Here is a 21,139-nt window from a genome sequence, read left to right as displayed (position 1 = left end):
GATCGCTTTCCTGTAGAGCTTATGGGTTCAGTCGCTCATTTTGAATTGCACTAGATAAAACATTGTTTTGTTTTGGTCAGATTATTCAGGACCTGCGACTGGCATGTTGTTAGAAAGTGAACATGTCGTTTTAAGATGGCGATGGTGGTAACGCCCATATAGAGAATACAGTATGGGACTTTACAAACAATTTCCTAACATCACCAACATTCTTTACGTTTGTGGTTACTAGTCAGGACAGAGTTGGCTTTGGTTTAAAACACGTCTTTTAATGTTCCTAACTGATCACAAGTACCTGCCACAGATTCTCAGTCATTACTTGCAGAGAACGAGAAAAAACACTGTCACATGTTTACTGGTAAAGCATTTTAATGGTAGATAGAGTGGGTGTTGTATAGTGTTTTTCTACTCTACGTGACAACTCAAAGCACTATATACTAAAAACCTCAGTCACCCATTCACTCAGGCTTTTTTCCTACGCCGGAGCTTTCTATCCAACATTCACACTTCGATGAATGTATTAGAGAGCAAATCAGAGTTCAGTACATGGTATTAAGGATGCTTTGACATGCAGACTGGAGCAGCAAGGGATCAAACCATGAACCTTCCAATTAGTAGCTCCTCCTGAGCTACAGCCAGCCCTGGTTCAATCGAAACCATCCATCCATCCATCCATCCATCCATCTTCATCCGCTTTATCCGAGGCCGGGTCGCGGGGGCAGCAGCCTAAGTAGAGAAGCCCAGACCTCCCTCTCCCCAGCCACCTCCTCCAGCTTATCCGGGGGAACACCAAGGCGTTCCCAGGCCAGCCGAGAGATATAATCTCTCCAGCGTGTCCTGGGTCTGCCCCGGGGCCTCCTCCCGGTGGGACATGCCCGGAACACCTCACCCAGGAGGCGCCCAGGAGGCATCCTTGTCAGATGCCCGAACCACCTCAACTGGCTCCTTTCGATGTGGAGGAGCAGCGGCTCTACTCTGAGCCCCTCCCAGATGGCCGAACTTCTCACCCTATCTCTAAGGGAGAGGCCAGCCACCCTTCGGAGGAAGCTCATTTCTGCCGCTTGTATCCGCGATCTCGTTCTTTCGGTCACTACCCACAGCTCGTGGCCATAGGTGAGGGTAGGGACGTAGATCGACCGGTAAATTGAGAGCTTCGCTTTTACACTCAGCTCCCTCTTCACCACGACGGACCGGTGCAGCGTCCGCATCACTGCAGCCGCAGCACCAATCCGTCTGTCGATCTCCGGCTCCCTTCTCCCATCACTCGCAAACAAGACCCCGAGATACTTGAACTCCACCACTTGGGGCAGGAACTCATCCCCGACTTATTCCGACTTATTGCCGGCAATGCGAACCAAACTCTTGCAACGGTTGTATAGGGATCGAATGGCCCGTAGCAATGGGCCAGACACCCCATACTCCCGCAACACCTCCCACAGGACACCCCGAGGGACACGGTCGAATGCCTTCTCCAAGTCCACAAAACACATGTAGACTGGTTGGGCAAACTCCCATGCACCCTCAAGTATCCTTGAGAGGATAAAGAGCTGGTCCAGTGTTCCGCGACCAGGACGAAAACTGCATTGTTCCTCCTGTATCCGAGGTTCGACTAACGGACAAACTCTCCTTTCCAGCACCCTGGCATAGACTTTCCCAGGGAGGCTGAGGAGTGTGATCCCCCTGTAGTTGGAACACACCCTCCGGTCTCCCCTCTTAAAGATGGGGACCACCACCCCGGTCTGCCAGTCCAGGTGTACTGCCCCTGATCTCCATGCAACATTGTAGAGGCGTGTCAACCAGGACAGCCCTACAACATCCAGAGCCTTCAGGAACTCGGGCGGACCTCATCAACACCAGGGCTCTGCCACCAAGGAGTTGTTTAACTGCCTCAGTGACCTCGCCCCGAAATTGGCGGGTCATTCCCTCATCCCCAGACTCTGCTTCCTCTTCGAAGACGTGTCAGTGGGATTAAGGAGGTCCTCAGTATTCCTTCCACCGCCTGACAATTTTCTCAGTCGACGTCAGCAGCGCTCCGCCAGCACTATACACAGTGCAGGTAGAGCACCGCTTTCCCCTCCTGAGACGCCTGATGGTTTGCCAGAATCTCTTGAGGCAGTCCGAAAGTCTTTTTCCATGGCCTCTCGAACTCCTCCCACACCCGAGTTTTTGCTTCAGCCACTGCCCGAGACGCATTCCGCTTGGCCTGTCGATACCTGTCGGCTGCCTCCGGAGTCCCACAGGCTAACGAAGCCCGATAGGACTCCTTCTTCAGCTTGGTGGCTCCCTTCACCTCTGGTGTCCACCATTTGGTTCGGGGATTACCACCACGGCAGGCACCAACCACTTCAAAACCTTCATGGATAAAAGCCAAACGGATTCTTTGAGCACTTGACCTAAACAAGCTTAAACATGTAGAACTATCTTTAAACCTGCTTCCATGCAACACAGCCCAAGTGGATATGAATTGTGTGTCTCATAAAGGTTGCTATAGCCTGATCTGCAACTTGGAACTTGTAAAGGTCCTCCGCCACTTCTCTCTAATATTAACACTGTCATGCAGAGGGCATGCTTAAAGGGCTGATAGAGGTGACTGTGGCCTCATGGGGTCCATAGCAAGCTAACAAGATTTGAGTTTGCCCCAGTATGTTCACTGGCACTACAGGAACATTACCAAACAACCTCATATCTCCTTAGAACAGGTCGAGATTCCATTCAAAAGTAATAATTTCACAACATCATACAGCCACTGTTATTGATAAGCAGTATCGGTAAATATATCTGAGAACAGTGTACAGTATCAACACCCATCCTTAGCCTAACTTCTTTTTTCGTTTGTTTGCACATGTTAATGATACAATGAGTGCATTACAGCAGGTGAAAACATTTTCTTCTTTTACTGACCGATCGCAGGTGCAGGCGACCAGCACGCTGAGCATGATGTAGACGATGAAGGTGAAGATTACAGCTGTGATGGTGCCTCGGGGAATGGAGTAGCTGGGATTCTTCAGGTCACCTGATGGGTAATGCAGGTTTTATGTTGTATGTTCTGACACAGATAACCAGGCAGCACATGCACAACATCTGTTCACTTACCTGACATGTTGGAGCCGGCCATGATCCCCGTGCAGCCGTTGAACATGACAGCGAACACAGTGGCAAAGGTCATCGTGGTTTGTGTTGTGTAATCTACAGTGTAATCAGCTGCAGGAAGACATATGAACAGATACAGCACTGGAGTCAATGCTTTTATCGACACCACCACTCTTCAAAGAAAACTTCAATCTGCTGCACCTGCCTGCCCATCCAGCTTCATCATGTTTTGGAGCATTAGAGAAAGCAATCCTTTGTAAACCTTCTCTGCCGTTTACAACGCGCCACGAAATCTATCATATGATTTATTTGGGAAAATTCAATTTTGCAGCTCCAATCTGTGAGACATCCATTCTGTCTTCTCTATTTGTGTCAAACAAAACAATTGGGAGTGCACATCCTATCTAAGAACAAAACAGACTTGTGATCACCATTCAGTGATATAAAAGCTCAGTGCCAATGGTTTCCTGCCTTTGCTCTGTATAATCTCAGTGAGAGCAGATAGCACTTATTTGGTCTGTGCTCGATGCGAGCACGCACCTGCTGCTCAAAAATTCTGTTTGCAAGGGGCAGCCAATTAGTTAGAAATGCAACAGCCACTACACAGCAAGAACATATGAAAAACAACACAAAATTCCAAATTTTTTGGATGCAAACTTGTCATGTAATGGATATACACACCGAAAGTATTCATTCTCAAAAAATGAACCTTGAAAAAAAAATGAAGTTTACATGGAGCAATGATGTCAAGCTTGGTTCAACAAACTAAACGCTGCAAATTCATCCAGCGACATCATGCAGTCGGTGTGAATGGCTGCATTAATAGGCGAGTCCAAAAAATATTTCTAATGCACAAATTATTTGCACAGATTTAACATGTTTGGTGTTTAAAGTCTTAAGAAGAAAGGAGGCAAAACGCCTTGCTTTTTTTATGAAGTTGATGAACTGAGCTGCTTAACCAAGGCCCAGGATAAGAAAATGATGCACTATTTTGAACCGTGAGGCACGCAAAACCACTCTAGTAGACTCCATAAATAAAACCTTGCCGTTGGAAATGAGCATGAGGGTGATTTTCAGGGAGATACACAACAAATAAAAGTTCAGTACTGGCTTAAATATGATGTTAAATTAAAAAAGATTGAAGTTGTCACTGATGTAAATAAAAGTCAAACATTTTGCTGCAGAACACCAGGAGTTATACAAAATCTCCTTCTCTCTGGATGGTTGTCAATTGTCACAATTTTCAGTCAAATCCTAGCACAACCATTTTATTTTACAAGCATTTGTGTGTGTGTGTGTGTGTGTGTGTGTGTGTGTGTGTGTGTGTGTGTGTGTGTGTGTGTGTGTGCGTGCATGTGTGTCCTCATACTGAAAACAGGGATTATCCAAAGATGTGTGTGTAATAGCTGCCACGTGTGCATGCCTGAGTTAGAACAGTTAGCTCACAAATCATGTGCTTTACAGTAAGGCATTCCAAACACAGAGGAGCGCTTGGTTTGGCTTCTGTAAATATTAAGATCCTGAAATCATGTATAACCTCTAATTACAAAGCTTCCCATCTCACTCAGCATAGAAAAGGGAAAAAAGAGATTATGTGCTTTTAGGAAAGCAGCCACTGTCAGAAGAATGACACCACTTTCTCCACAACAGCGACTTCCACTGGTTGGTGTTTACACCTTCACATTTGTGGCTGAGATTGCAGGGAATAGAGTCAAATCCTTTGCTCAGTCCAAAGGTAACAAAACCTGCCGACCAGCATGTCTGAAGGTCACTTACTAACATGCTGCATTTCATTTTCTGAGATTTTGGAATAAAGAAAAAAAAAAGAAAATAAATAACTTAAGCTGAATACACAGTGGAAGCAATTTGCTGATTATACATCGCTTTGAAACTGCCAGTAGGTCTCTTGTGGACATGCAAGGCTTCAGCTTCCTAGGTTACCCCCTAATGTATTTGCTAACAAGTCATACTGTATTCTTCACTCTGATTGGTAGTCTCTTCGCTTGCCCATTGGACCTGCGCACATCGCATCACCAGCAGTTATTTTACCCATAGTCGCTTGAAGTCACCAAAGAGACTTCACTTTCTATGGTCTATGATCACTGTGAGTCATTCCCAGTGTATACGCAGCTTTACTTTAACTACTCTGACTGTGCTATTTTTTCCAAATCAAACAAAAATAATTATTTGTGTTCTTCCCGAATCAGGTCGGTATAGATACATTTTATTACAAAAGCAAAACCAATAGAGTATCTCTGTATGGGGATTTTTTTTTTTTTTTATTCTTTCATATAATTACACAAAGACATGACATGAGGAATGCTTGAAACATGATTCTCATCAATGATTAAAATGATCATTCAAATTTTCCAACTTCTTTATAAGGGAACAATTATCTGCATTTGCATTCTTTTACTCTTTTGCAGTTGCTTTTGAATATTCACACTTGCAATAACTGTAACCACCAGCCAGACAGATCACTGGTAACCAGGTAGATGTCAACAGTTAATATGTTATTAACTTACTTGATGTTGTTCTGTGGGAAAGAAGTTAGTATATTTTTAGGTGTTTGATGTGTGATGCTATAATCCTGTAAATAATGGGCTGTGAAATTAATTTGTTCAATCATTACATAAAACCAACAGAAGCATTTTATAAGGACCAATATATGCAGGACAACATCTTCCTGGAAAATTATTCTATGAAACTGCCAGTTAACAAGATAAGACTACAGGAAGTGACAGTAAGACTAAATATAGCAATGACAAGGGTGGCTGTTCCTGATGAAAGGGCTCAGGTAATAAGAAATGAGTCATCAAGGAAACATTGTGCTAACACAAGTCTGTTACCATTACAATACTTCTAATATCTGCAGAAAATAATCTTTGCACTAGCGCTGAATAGTGATTTTCTGAGCCTGAGCTTCTGTGCTCACAGGCACCCCTGTATATCTAAAATATAACCCTATTAAGAATGCACTGACTCTGACATGATGCACATCCAAGTGTAGAAAGAACAGTCTGAAACTGAGCATTTAGACCAATGTGAAGTCTTTTGGGCCCGACCTTGATATTTGAAATTTGGCAATCAATAATGGCAATATTGGAAAGAAAACCACTGTTGTAATAGTAAATCTATAAGAAAAAAAGAAGAAAAACTTTAATCCTTAGTAAGTAATTATTATGTAATGAATTTATCTTTAATGTTAATCAGTTCTGTACACACCTCCTGCTATTCACCTTTGTCCCTTGCACAGTTCAAAGACCACTTTACGTCATCCAGAGCTGAGCTGGTTATTATTAAATCTTAACTAAGTTATAGCACCCTGGCTTGTTTGTGCTTCCTTTCTTAGACTGTAAAAGATGTATCTGCAGACTATCAAAGTGAGGCCAAGTCGAAGTGCCATAGTGACATAGGATCAAGTCAATAAAGCCCAAGTCCTTCCACACACAGAGTCCAATAGAGTGGTCTGCGACCAGCTGACAACCACTGATCGTGATCCCAGTGAGCTAAACCACTGCCGAAGGTGAACACTTTACTGAAATTTTACTTTTGGCTAGTAGCTAGTGAATATTTTCCATTCAGGGAAAACATCTCCCTCGCAATTGGGGCTAGGGAAGCATTCAATATGGCAGACAACTCTTGAGCAATGTGCACATGATATCATGTCTAAAAACTGAATAGATTTTAGAGCAGTGCTCTGATGAACTGCTGGCTTCAGTCAGTGGTTTCAAGTTTTACTAAAAAGGACATGGTGGTGTTTTTGTGGTAAAAAGGATAATAATTGCTGGGTGGGCTTATCCAGTGATTGAAGAGTAGCTAAAGTTACCAAAAAATTTAAGGCTTTATAATGGGCCAACCAATATTTAACATCATGGTGGCTAATTCTTTTATAGGGAGTGTATGGGTATTATGCACAATGTACAGAAGAAGTAAACATACAGAAGAGCATAAAAGGCACTTTTTGCTCATCCCAACATGTTCGTGAGCAATGCTCAACTATAATTTTTGACCCAGCAGTCCTCTAACTTACCCCATATGTTCCCAAGTAGTGTGTCCAACTTGAAGCCTGTAAAGTTGGCTGTGGTGGGGCCCGTCGCATTGGGCTTCAGGTCAGGAAGCGTGATAGATTGAGGGTGCACGGCGAAGAAGCTGATGAAGACAGTGATCAGGACAACAATAACAATCACAAAGATGAGGAAGGTGGTTTTGGCATAAATGTGGGCTCCCACCAGGCACACCAGCAGGCACAGTAGGGCAATCCCAGTGCCATAAAGCAGAGACCACCAGTAGCCAGATGGAAGAACCTGGTAGTGAGAAGTGGCTACATTCCCAGCTAGAAGGATAAAATGAGAGACCCATTTTAATAATGTTAAGAAAGCTTAAATACACCACTCCCAATCTTAATGTGAGTTTTTCAAACAAAAGTACACAATTATGCTAACGAGACAAGCTATGAAAGCAAAACTTACCTTCAGGGACTCCAAATGTGGACAAGATGGCTTCAACCAGACCGAGCACCATCAGAGCACTGCCGCATACATTAGCCAGGAAGAACATGATGCCGATGCTGCCACCAAACTCTGGTCCCAGTGCTCGGCTGATCATGTCTGAGTGCCGTTAAGGCAAAGCAAACTTGTTTCATTCATTCACATGTATTTGTATTTCTCCACCTATAGTAGTCTAATAATTTCAGGCAATACCTCCCTTGTAGTATTTTGGGTTTATATTAGTTTCGCTTAGCATAAAGACTTCAAGTTGGGAAAAATAGGTAGCAAGCTGTCCAAAGACCAGTTAGTGAGTTTTGGGAGTGCTGGTAAGTGGATTGTGTTACTTTTAAACTGAGGCATACTGGCATATTTCAAAAGAATTTCCCAGAGGAACCCACCCGAGGGATTAATAAAGTTTTATCTAATCTAATCTGATCTGGCTGTTAACACCCACTTCTAACAACAGTTCTAACAAACAGCCGTAAAAAGAAAGTAGACAGGAATACTGGGAGGCTAGATATGTAGCAAAGGCAAGAAGTGGCAAAGACAAAGGAAAAGGCTTACAGTGAATTTATAGTGACACCAAGATAAGATCAAAAAACTTGCATCAATTGGCTAGACAGACAGAGACTAATCTGAAAAGGACATGTGTTAGAGTGATTAAGGACAGAGGGCATTTCAACGAGTGAAAAGTGTGCATTGAGAAGATGGAAGGAGTACTCTGAGGAGCTGATGAACAAAGAAATAGAGAGAGAGAAGAGGAGGGATGGAAAAAAGATGAATTAGGAAGTGCAGAGGATTAGTTAGTAGGTAGTAAGGGCTGCTATGAAGAGGATGAAAAGTGGAAAGGCAGGTGGTTCAGATAACAAAGCTGTGCAGGTATGGAGATGTCTAGGAGAGAGGACAGTGGACTTTTTACCAAGTTCTTTCACACAATCGAGGAAAGTGAGATGAGATGTACAGATATGTAGGGTGAACAGGTGAAGGGCAGAGCTGTAGCAAGTGTAGGATAAAGTTGATAAGCCATACTATGTAGATGTAGGAAAGAGTTGTTGAAGTTAGGTTAAGAGGAATTTTGAATAATCTTGGAAATGCACCATTTAGAACCGTGGACATGGTCATGGTTGGAAGGCTGGATCCTCCCAAGTTTCATCCTGCCAAGTCAGTGCCTCATCTAGGGTCATGACACAAATAAAATGAGAGAAAATCCGAATTGGAATTGGAGAAGCAAAATTGCTGGAAGGCTTTATTAAGTTGCCCAGATACTACAAATGAACCAAAATGTATAGTGTTATTCTTTCACAGTTACCTTCAAGCAAAGATACTTAAAATGTAGTCTTGGCTTATTTGCATATTTTAGTATGAATGTGGCTATAATGGTTCTATTGGTCAGGACCCAAAATAAACATGATCCTTTAAAGGTGTCTTGTAGTACAGATAATCGCCAACCCTAGGTCCATTCAATGACACTGACAAGGCTTAAACTGCACCTACATACAGATTATATACTACTATACTAGTGTTTGTTCTTTCAGTGCCTGCACCACTGGCACTAATATAGTCCTATGCAGATGGCGTTTCTGTGTGTGTGTTTTAAGAGGATACAATAAGCTCCCCCGGCATCAAGAGCTCCATTGGTGGAGATGGCGCAGACAGACAGCACGGTCATACAGATGATGATGTAGGCCACAACATACATGGCAATAGCCTGGTAGAGTCCAGCCTGTCCCACTGCAAGTCCTAGTCAGAAAGCACAAACATGGTGAGATAAACCACTAAAAACATTAGAGACCTAGAGTCCAAAAAAAAATCTAGGATCTCTTTCTCAGATCTGGTTTAATTTACCCTGCGGCACCTGAATCAGAAAACCCATAAATTACGAGCATGCTGTCAAAAAAGAGTAAAGGAAAAAACAGACAAATTAATGAAATTTTTTTTTTTTAAATTCATACAAAAGTCAGTCTGTATGGATGGGGGTGGCATAAGGGTATAAAAATTCTGCAATATCAAGCCGAACCATACCATGTAGTGATTTTTAAAGTAATCAATAAAACCTTAAGTTGAATTCTGTAGTAAACAGGAAGCCAGTGAAAGTAAGTACCCTTTCAGCTGTGTGCAGCTATACGCAGGCAACACAGTGAGTTTAAATACTCAATGTGGGAAGGAATGAGGGCGTAGATACGTACTTAAGTAACTGTCGAGAATTGTTCAGATGTTGGTAACATCTGTAATCTGTACACAGAAAGTCTGACCTAAACCCTTGACTTGCTGGTTGAAATCGAGGTGTGGCTCATATTCCTAATGTGTTGCTTTGGGTCAGTTATCAGTCATCCAAGGTAGGGAGTGACACTGAGAAATATTACCCAGACTATAAAAAACACAAAGACTTCAGTTTTATATTTTTTTTATGCCCATCACAGACATGTAAAGCCAGTAGACAAAATTCTCTTTGTTTGGAGATGAACGCCAGTAAGAAGTGAACCATCTTTGAAAAATACTTTTAAACCTGAACTTCCCTCACTGAGCATCTAATCCTGTGCTCAACAGTCTGAAAGCAGAAGTTACCAATGTGGTGTTGCACTGGTGACACCACCAGTGTGGTATCGAAAATGTGAGCATTTAGAGTAACATGAAAATTCCCCCAAACAAGCAGCGGAACCATCATGAAGACAGCCTTTTGTACTGCAGAAACAAATCCATGCTTGCTTCAACTGTATGATGAACACATCTGCAAAACTCGCTCAGGAAATGAAAAATGAAAGCAGCTTTGTCTTCGGCTTGACTTAATGACTCATCAAAACATTCCAACCTCAGCAAAAGCGAAACTGGAATCACATGTTGGAAGAAAATTCCCACTTCTCACAATAACATCTGTGGTTGGAATGGTTCCTGACAGAAAGAAATTCCGAGGAAAACTAGGGTTTTTACACAACAATAAGTATAACTAAAATTTCTGATATTCAAAAGCAAAGGAATGTGCATCTAAATACATTTGGGACAAGATATTAAGCTCACTTTACACCATGCTAGACACACATTTACCACATTATCACTAGTTTCTGCTGCTGTAACCTTTGAGAGGCATTAAAAGCACCATGGTTTCATACACTGTGACCAGTACTGCTGTGGATCTCACATGATCTCCAAGGACCAGACCTACGATCTCTTTAAGAATGCAGCAGGCATGGTTAATAAATGCAGCTTTACTTTCTTGTCACTATTATCTTGTCAGTACGGTATATTTTAGTCAAAGTCTTCATCCTTATCTGCGCAAGTTGTCAAGGCTGATAAAATAGTAGTTTCACATCCACAATGAAACCCCTAACAGTTCTTGTGCAAGGAGTCTGAAAACAGACACAACACTGTGTTTTCCCTGTGTTTGTGTGTGTGTGTGTGTGTGTTTTAGGAATCCTCACTGCACAGCAGCTGACATCTCACGAGACTGAGGCAGGGGGACAGTGGTGGTGGGGTGGGGAAAACAACTAACACAGGAAGACATACACAAGCAGCAATGCCCAGATATGAGGGGTTGTGATGAGAGAAAAGAGAAGGTGAAGTTAGATGTGACCTCTTTAATGCTTTAAACACAGAAATAGGGGAAAGTGCATTAAATTATAAATATCTGCTTATTTTCATAGCAAGGTAAACAGTGGATGACCTCAGAGTGCTCCTAACTTAATATAGTATAGTCTATTTTTTATATCATACCTCCGATGAGACTGACTGCAGATGTTATCTCTGCACTATTTTATCCGGAGCAACCCACTGTTGTTTAATATTTGGAGACCAATTCTCCTTCTTTTGTATCCTTCTGTCATTTTCTTCTCTGCTTAAAAACAGGGGGGTGGGGTAAAAGTCCTTCTCCCTAGTACCAATACTTTTTCCTCACGTGACTAAGGGCTAAATAGATTTGTGGCCTACTGTGATCTTCACTAGAATCTAGTCTTAACTGTAAGGGCAAAATTCTTTGGTAGTTTTATGGATATATAGAGATAAATCCATCGTCTCAACTGGTCCACAAACAACAAGTACAACCTGTAGGATTTTAATCGGACCACAACACTCAGTTACACCTTCCCTCATTTAACAACACTGAGGGAAATTTTTACATCTATTCACTTTTATATAACATTAAATTCCTGGCTATCTAAAGCTCCTTTTAGCAAATAGGCAAAGGCTGCACATCAGTGAGGTGGGAAAATCTCTCTTACTTCATTCATCCACAGAGGCAGGTTATATGAAAAACTATGTGAGACAGTTTAGGGTTTAAATATAAAAAAAGCTACAGATGTGCCTCCTCGTGATGTTAATGAATGAACGCCGTGCATACAGGTAATGGACATATGCTGTCACACCTGTACTGCAAAGCTGGAATGTCACGGAAGTGACATGTGATAGTGACAAGTAACGGAACATAACGGGATTTAACGTGAAAGATAAAAATAAAAAAAAATAAAAAAGAGAGGGGGGGGGGTCACAGTCGAGACATACACCCTCAACTTTGCTGAAAAGTACACAACTTTAAAAATCTCTAAAGAGTTTGGCCTCGCTCTTACCAGACAGGTGATTAGCGCACATCCGTCTAAATGAGCACTCACCTATTCTGAGAAAGACTACCACGCTGAACATCGACAGCAAGGTAGGGATGACTACACCGAAGAAGGTGGAGAGTTTCTTCTGTTGCTTCTGCTGGGCAGCCCTCCGCCCTTGGCTGCCCGGTTTATGAACCGGGGCCTGCTGGCCCGCCTGCGACCGCAGCTCGGATTCATTGACGCTTGTAGAGAGGCGGTAGTGGAGGAGAGGAGTCCGCTCTGTCATGGTGAAACCTGCTCCCGGACTAGATTTCAAAACTTCATTAAAAAAAGTGTCCCGGATAAATTTGAGCGATCCGACACCAGAGTTTAACTCTTGAAGTCTGCCCGGTTCGTCAAATATCTTCGAGCGTACCAATCAGCGTATTCCAGCCGTTTCAAAAGCCGAAGCAAGTGTATCAGTGGCGAGTCCTCATCAAAAAGAATCAACTTTACCTACCTAAAGAGCAAAGCAGTGGTTATGTTAATAATTTTTTTTTAAAAACTTAAAATACAAATGCGTGTTAACCTACATTTTAAAACGAGTAGGCCTTTCCTATAGCGTTATAATTCTGTTAATGCCACATCAAGCGACTGTTGTATCGTAACATCTCATACAACTACAGAGAAGAATATCATGTGACACGGGAACGTCATTTTGTCTTAATAGCGGTGATTTCCGGTTAAAACTGCCACAATAGGACACATCGGAAAGGCAACGTAATGTAATTATGCCTAACTACCCCAGATGCAGACCTCAGGCAGGTGTATGAAGAGCTACCATGTGGTTTTCATGTGTGTGCGTGTCATATGAAGACCAACATGATTTTTTTTAAATGCCAGCACAGACGACTATACAAATGTTTTGTTTTGTAGGCAATGTGCACAGCTTCCGGTTTTGTCCTATGTTTTCTCTTATGGCTTGACAAGACGCTGCACTGATTTTCTGGTTTTCCAGCGCCCCTTGGTTCCTGCCTGTTGCCTTTGGTCATATGACCAGGTTGGCTGGGCCAATCACAGCAGTCCATTCTTCCGGCCACCTGCTGCATCAGGTTAGCCAGTTATTACGCTTGTGAACCTGGATACCTTCAAGGTCTTACACTGTTACAATGCAAAGTTACCATTCTAAACTTGAAATTATGACAGAAAACATACTAAATGCAGGGTTGTTGTTATTATTATATACTTTATTATTTTGTGAAACCGCCGAAGGCACACTGAACATTGATGAACAGAGATCAATCATGCTCTTTCAATTTTTCACACTGTAATTTTAAAATGTTATTTTTTTTTAAAAGCTATTATATTTTATAGCTTTTTTACGTTTTAAAAGTTCATTTAATATCAATGATTAAAGTGAGCCACATAATACAGAGTGGTCCAACTGCTGCCACAGACAGTCCAAAGTCCTTCACAATAAATAAATAAAAAACAGTCTCTCTAGCAGTCAGAAAGTCTTTGATGGGCACTGCAATCATTCAGCAATAAGCTAGCATATATATATATATATATATATATATATATATATATATATATATATATATATATATATATATATATATGTGTGTATATATATATATATATATATATATATATATATATATGTGTGTATATATATATATATATATATATATATATATATATATATATATATATATATATATATGTGTATATATATATATATATATAGTTCATATATATATATATGAACTGAGCAGCACTTTTACATGTATTAAATAAGCAAACACATACATACATTATGAGCAGAATATGTAGAAATAAGGCAGAATAGCACATACTCTCTGCATCCATACATATCCATCTGTTATTTATGAACATGAGGCATGAGCGCCGTCATCATGATCACTTTTGTTGTAGAATACAAAATTCTCATAAACTTAATTGATTTCTTGCACTCCAGGCCAAGTACACAGAGTTGCGAGCCATCCACAGGTGGTGACGGTGATGAACAATATCTGATGCATATTGGCACACAATACGATTAATGCAACCTCATACCTACAGAGGGTGCTACAGTCACAGTTTCTGTTGCACTTTGCCATAACAAGTATGAGCACACAGACAGGCTCTGTTCATTTTTAGCACTGGGATAGGTAGCTAGTCATTACACAGATTCCCTTGCACGGGAACAGTTTTTCTGTGGGCTTTCTGATGTAAAGCCAGGAGAGTAAATAGCACTTTAGTCAGATTTCCTCATCTTAAAAGCCAATTTGAATTTTCCTGGCACAGTTGGTTGCGCAATATATCTTTGTAAATACAAACAGTGGGCTTTTCGATCTAAAGCACACTACCACCACCACTACCAACTCTACTATCAGTGTCACTGTTGCCTCCTTCACTTAAATCCAAGTGATTCAAGGTGAATGGAATGTCTTAATATTAGTCATGCAAGCAGCGAGTGTGGCAATGGTAATCTGTTGATGTGTCAGTTGTTTGGCTCCAAACTTGAGTACACTCTCAAATATCCCAACTAAGTTGAATGAGCTGAGCATATTGACTGCGGTGATCCCTTAACTTTTTCTCATGCCAGCATGAGGTCCAAACTTCAATTTATCCACTATTTTGATTTAGGATTAAATATCTGCAGAACTAAAGGCAGCCTTACTAAACTGTGTGTTCTTCTTCAAATGCAAAGCAGTGTGTAAAAAATTATACCTGGTCAGTTCCAGCTTGTTATCACTGTGATTTTGAGCATGTTATTAGGCTTTTGCTAGCACTTGTCTCCAAGCACCGATGTAGGTTTCTCTTTCATTTGTACAATTAGAGTCTTTAAAAACTGCTCTTGTTGCCTTTTGGAAACTTTTCTGCAGAAGCATTTCCTCCATGTGAGGTTTACATCTTCCATTTGCACGCAGAGCACTCTCAGGTTCTTACCTTTAAACATCCTTGCATTCAATGCAAATGTCACAACAGCCACAATGTTCCAACTCCTAGTCTTTTCTTCCTGGGTCCTCTCAGCGTACTTCATTCACATCTTGGATCAGGATCAGATTCCTTCCTTCTACTAACTGAACCTTATGATCCATAATTAATTATTGTTTTGTGGACACTCCTTAGCAAAGATCTCAAGTTTTCCTTTGAGTAGCTGTTTGGAGCCATTCACCACTTTATTCAGTGTGGTTTCATTTGAGCAGTGCTGCACTGCCGAAGGAGACGCTGTCACCAGACCACTCTGTAAGTAAGAAGAACTCAGTTAAGCATTCACTGGCTTTTCTTTTTTTTTTCAGAAAAACTACAAACATTTCTATATAAAGGCTGGTGATAGCATGCATGTGTCCAAATCTAAATGTAAAATTTGTGTCATCTATAAGACGCAGTATCTTAAAAAATTAAAGATGGTTTCACTGGGTGTCATTAATCATAAAAGCAACACCAAGGGCACATCAGGTGTTACATGAAACAAGTGCGTTTCTTCATTTAATTAATTATAGCATAATTAATTAGATGAGGTTAGTAATTTTTTTCCAAGTATCAAGTATTTTAGTCAAGTATTTTTTCACATGGTGTCCTCTTTGCACTCATTCTCTAAATATTCCTGTTTTTTCTCTGTCTTTTCCAAGGATATATGTTGTCAAGTAGTTTGAATTCTCCATACTTGTAACAAACTATATACACAGCCTACACTCACTGGCCACTTAATTTGTTTCTTACTAGTACCAGGTTGGATGACCTTTTCCTTCCTGCCTTAATTCTTTGTGGCATAGATTCAAGAAGATGCTGAAAACATTCCTCAGAGGCCGTTTGAGTACATTGAACTCAGTGTCATGATCAAGAAACCCATCTGAGATGATCTGAGCTTTGTGACCAGGTACGTTATCCTTCTGAAAGCCCTCAGAAGATGCTTCACTGGACTTGCTCAGCAACAACACTCATGTAGGCTGTGGCATTTAAACAGCGGTCAGTTTGTACTAAGCGGGCCAAAAGTTGCCAAAAATATATCCCCCACACCATTAGACCACCATCAGCAACCTGAACTGTTGAAATAAAGCAGGATGGAGCCATGCTTTTATTTTATGTACACCAAATTTTGACCGTACTATCTAAAAGATGCAGGAGAAATCAAGACTCATCAAATCATGAAATAATTTTTCCAATCTTCTAATGTCCGATTTTGGTGAATCTGTGTGAATCACAGCCTCAGTCTCCTGTTCTTAACTGACAGGAGTGGCACCCAGTATGGTCTTCTGCTGCTGTAGCCCATCTATTTCAAGATTTCACATGCATGTATATGCAAGCGTGTGCAAGGTATGCAGAATGCAGTTCTGAATACCTTGGTTGCAACGAGGGATTATTTGCGTTATGGTTCCCTTCTTATTAGTTTGAAGCAGTCTGACAATTCTCCTCTGACCTCTCGCATCTACAAGGCATTTTCACCCAGAGAACTGGAGAACTGCTGCTCAATGGATATTGTCCTTTTTTTTGCCACTGTCAAAAAACCCTAGTGCTGGCTGTGATGGACAATCCCAGTATATCATCAGTTTCTGAAATACTCAGACCACCCTGCCTGGGACCAGCAACTGTGCTTTGTTCAAAGTCACTTAAGTCACTTTTTGTCATTCTCAGTTCGAACATCAGCAGGTCATGTTGCCATGTGACTGGCTGATTAGACATTTGTAAAAATAAACCGGTTGAACAAGTGTACCTAATGAAGTGGCCAATGAATGAACATGCGTTAGTGAATGAATATATAGCCATTTCTGTTTTTTTGTCTTTATGCCTCCTTATTTGACTTTTATTGCCTTAAACATTTGCACAACGTTTAGGAAAAGTAGTGTTATGATGCATTACCTGAAAGTTATTTTTGACAAGTATCAGATAATTCTGGACAATAACACGCAGGTTAACCAAGCAGCTCGGTGTTGTCCGATTTTTCATAGCCTGCTCTAAACCGTCGTGTAATATTTGGAGGGATGCCAGTACGTCAGCATGCTTCTCCTGGAACTTGAAAAAAACAAACACAAACACAAAAATGATTACAACTTTGCTATTGGTTACAATCCCAACATACATGACAGTATCGTCATCCAGTTAATGTTCAACAATACAGATAGAGCATATCAACATATGCTGACATCCAGATGACCTGTTTTTAGAGGAAAATAGCACAGCTTTGTATGTGAAACATATACCGGAATCAGCAAACGGAAAGCTCATTTGAAGCCTGAGTCGTAATGTTGCAGCCTCAGTTTTACAAATCAAAATATTAAACAGAAAAAAATCATTAAAACAATCATTTCAGTAATGCTGGAAAAATATCATGCCTTATAAATTTGCAGTGACACCTTTTAGGTTTATCTGTCCACTTAATGGGTGTTATTACTTCCTATCATTCAGTTAAGTTAAGCAGTTAAGTTCAGATTGGGCAATATGTGTTTACTAAAGGCCTACAGTTGTCTGCAGCTTCATACACACCAGCATCTTAATGTTGGCAATGTGAACTTTGGATTGTGTCCATTTCTGATGAATTTCATTCAGGCCTTGAAAAGGATTAAGTTCAGTAGAATTTCACTCATTATTCATAAGCACTCGTCATGCCTCCATGTGCGGTCTGAATGAATGAACATGAATGATGCAAAGTTTATTGTTGGATGCTTCTTCCATGCCATACCTCTCGCTCATAGGCGAACAGCAGTAGGCAGTCTAAACGGGGTCATGCTAAATTCCTTCCTTTCAAAGTCTTTATCAGATTTATCTTAGCTGTTATGGCCTTTGTTTCTCTTTCTAGAGTTTTGAACTGCAGATTTTAGTCAATCTTACAGCTGATGTGAAGTTATCGCAGTTCAGTGAATATCATTTGATAAGAAATGAATAAAATATTTGTTGTTGGCTTTTTCAATTATTTTTTATCTAAGCATTTTACTTTTAATCACTTTTGATATTTAACAATATATCTGCAGACCTAATATCAATTCCAACAATCAGGTGTGTTTTGTGTTTAGAACAAATTGTCAGCACGTCCGCATTCTTATTGTTAGCAGTGTTTGCAGGGGCTTATGCAAGGAGACATGACTGGGCCTCCCAGGTGCCTACCTATTGATGCAGTTGGACTACAGTACTGCAGTACTGCTAGACAATGCACAGTGCCGTTCACTGATAGCACAGATAGGACCAGTGATAGACTATAACTTAAGTTACACACTTCACAGAATTGCTGCTTGATGTCCTTAAACATGTCACTTCGTTGCTCGTTGTTTTGCAGATTTTCAAATATATAATCTATAAATCTATGGGCAGAGTCAGGGCAGAGTGTATATACAGTGAAAATCTATTATAGTTACCAGTAACAACACTGACAATGCTGTCAGACCGGAAGAGCAGCAGATTTTGGCAAGTGCAACGTAGTGGGATTATATAACTTCCATGGAAGTCTGTGGAGTATGTGCCAGAACTTTTTCTGTGTAGTTTTGTGCATCTAACACAACTGACTGTGATTCACTATTTACATTATACCTCTTCTAAGCCCTTGAGACAGCCTTTAAAAACACAAGCTGTTACTGGACCTTTTAACAAAGTAGAAATTGCTGTTTGAAGCTCGGCATTGCATTAGCTCAACAGTAACAGAAGACAAGAATGCTGCTTTTTACGAAAGTAACTCTATTTAATTGTCTTCTGTAGTCTTGATGAAGCTTATTGCAGTTAACTAACTGAAAAAAAGATTTTAAAGTAAGAAATAACTGAAGTTATATTGTACACTTACAGACAAAATAAAATGAGACTTGGTCAGTGGCCACTGACGCATACATTTACTGAGACTAGGATGTCCGGTAGCCTACTCTTATATTTGTTGACAAACTGTTTTTGCTAAACATACTTCGGTTGTACTTACAGTTTTATTATTCCATTCTATGGGTTGTATTGCGGTACATAGCCGTACTGAAGAGGGCAGCTCGTTGGAGCCGCTGCACTTGAGTACCTGAGTACATCAACAACAGCACATTATCCATGCATTCATGAAAATGACTCACTTCATTAAACAAAAAGAGTCAAGCTCTTTCAATAAAAATTCAAAATAAATATAAATAAATGTTATAATTGTGCCTCCTAAAATGTGTACGTTTAAAAACTGCTTATCAGTATCCCCACATTTACATTGTTTTAATGCTACTTTGGTAAATTGATAGAATGCAGAAATCATTTCCTCACCTGCATTTCAAATCTCTTCATCAATGCATTCCTAACACATTTTCTGCAAAACTGCAAAGACTGTGATCTTGCATGGACTTCAGGTCGGTGGGTAAAAATCATTCCTGTCAACAGCAGCAGCAGCAGAAGTCCTGGAGGAGCACACAACGGAGATGACTGACGAGATGCCATCTACCTCATTCATGCAACAGCAGACACAATTTAACCTATCTCTGTTTGTTTCATTATATCTCCTCCCCCCTTTTATCCACGTTGATGCAGAAAGTTCAGTGAAGTAAGCAGCATGCAGCATAGCCCGCCCGTTTATGCGTCGCTGTCTGATCCTGCCAAACACCGCCCATAGGTTTCGTCTTTACAAGCCTTACACCCATTTCCATTCATGTGTTCTACTCACATATGTTTATGTTAGGTGTGAAAGTTAGGATGGGGTGAGTAAAAGTGTGAAAGCATTAAGTATCTTCATTTAGCTTTCTTTTTTTCTTGCCGATCATATAAGTCACAATGATGTCATGAATCACTGTTCCAAAGAAAGCATGAAACTTCTCAGGTTCTGGAGAAATACATCAGAGCAGGAGTCCTAAAAACAATCAGCACCGAGACTCTACAACACCATGTTTGACATAAAACACATTTATACACCACTCTAAGTAACTATGAGTCACACTGTCACTTTATATCCTCCTCTTCTCTGCGAGTAAAAGCACTATACTTACTGCTATGCGCCATAACCCGCTCCTGGACGCATGGTTTCCTTAACTATGGTCTCTCAACCTCCATTCTTCTTCTTTTTGTTCCCATAAAAATTGGGGCAGATGTTCAGAAATCATTTCGTATTAATCATATAGTCTCTTTTCAGTCTACAAAGCTCAAGCAGAGTCCCAGAAATACTGGCATCAAGATTCCTTTCAGCTATTTTCTCTTTCACTTGTTCACTACAATAAAGCGTGCATTGAGAGGGGCTTGTGGCTTTGCTGTGAGCTTTTAGAGAAAGAGGTCTGTGTATTTGACTTAGCCCTAAGTTAATATTTGACTCTGGTTCCTCAGTGCAAATAAGATCAGAGAGGCACCACATAGACCCAGACTATAGTAACCAGTTATGACACCATGATGCAGACATGTGGAACTCATATGGAACTCATAATGAAATACTGTAGCTAATTTCGCTCATATAGTGCTCTGTTTTGGGTCACAAGGCACTAGGCTAGAGAAGGCTTGCGTGACAACAACATTGTTTCAACTGTTGCTATTGGCACATCCAGTAATGGTCAAGCCATGTTCATTGCTCACAGAGGAATCTAGTTTGTTTTGGATCATCATCATAGAAAGAAAAGATACCAAAATAAAAGTGATGAAACCATTGGAGGAGACCTTCTCCAGAACAGACATGCATGCTATATGGGTAAAGTAAGTAAGCTGAGGTTTCCCCATGAATGCACTTTCAAGTGCATTCAAGTGGCATTCTTTGAATGTTTCCTGCTAGGGCATGGCACAAGAGACAGAAAATACAGCAAGCTACTTTCAGCAGTTCCCATATTCACATGAGGTCACCACAACAAGAAACTCCACTCCCCATCTTTGATTTGTTTTTTTACACCATATGCCTTTCCTTACACAACCCCAAAGGGATTTGTGTCTCCTGCTGGGGATCTTTCGTTTCTTAAATGAATGTGAAAACCATTACACTGGAAACACAGACAAGAAAATGCAGCAGTGGAAGCTACTCACTCGCCGCTCCCGAGTGATGTCTATACGGTGAGCTCATTAGCAAAATGCAAAAATATTTTTTGCACTCTACTCAGGTCCTTTAATTGTTGCTGAAGTTAA

At 40.7% G+C, this 21,139-nt stretch overlaps 1 protein-coding gene across 2 annotated transcripts in view; it reads right to left on the bottom strand.

Moving 5' to 3' along the window:
- Positions 1–12,761, bottom strand: part of zgc:153039 (uncharacterized protein LOC767698 homolog) — an 87,428-nt gene extending 74,667 nt beyond the window's left edge. The window contains exons 1-7 of one of the 2 annotated variants that reach the window (XM_039622663.1): positions 12,685–12,761; positions 12,179–12,611; positions 9,186–9,320; positions 7,563–7,700; positions 7,124–7,426; positions 3,094–3,201; positions 2,902–3,013 (exon numbers count right to left, since the gene is read on the bottom strand). In XM_039622663.1, the coding sequence (XP_039478597.1) occupies positions 2,902–3,013; positions 3,094–3,201; positions 7,124–7,426; positions 7,563–7,700; positions 9,186–9,320; positions 12,179–12,398 (1,016 nt within the window). In that variant the 5' untranslated portion in view covers positions 12,399–12,611; positions 12,685–12,761. Of the gene's footprint in view, positions 1–2,901; positions 3,014–3,093; positions 3,202–7,123; positions 7,427–7,562; positions 7,701–9,185; positions 9,321–12,178 lie in introns of both variants that reach the window. The other variant, XM_031735478.2, reaches the window with a different exon arrangement.
- Positions 12,762–21,139: the final 8,378 nt, after the last annotated feature.

This window comes from Oreochromis aureus, linkage group 14 (genome assembly GCF_013358895.1).
Source record: "Oreochromis aureus strain Israel breed Guangdong linkage group 14, ZZ_aureus, whole genome shotgun sequence".
NCBI classification, from domain to species: Eukaryota; Metazoa; Chordata; class Actinopteri; order Cichliformes; family Cichlidae; genus Oreochromis; species Oreochromis aureus.
Note: the sequence above shows the minus strand (reverse complement) of the source record. Positions and strands in the feature narration are given on the sequence as shown.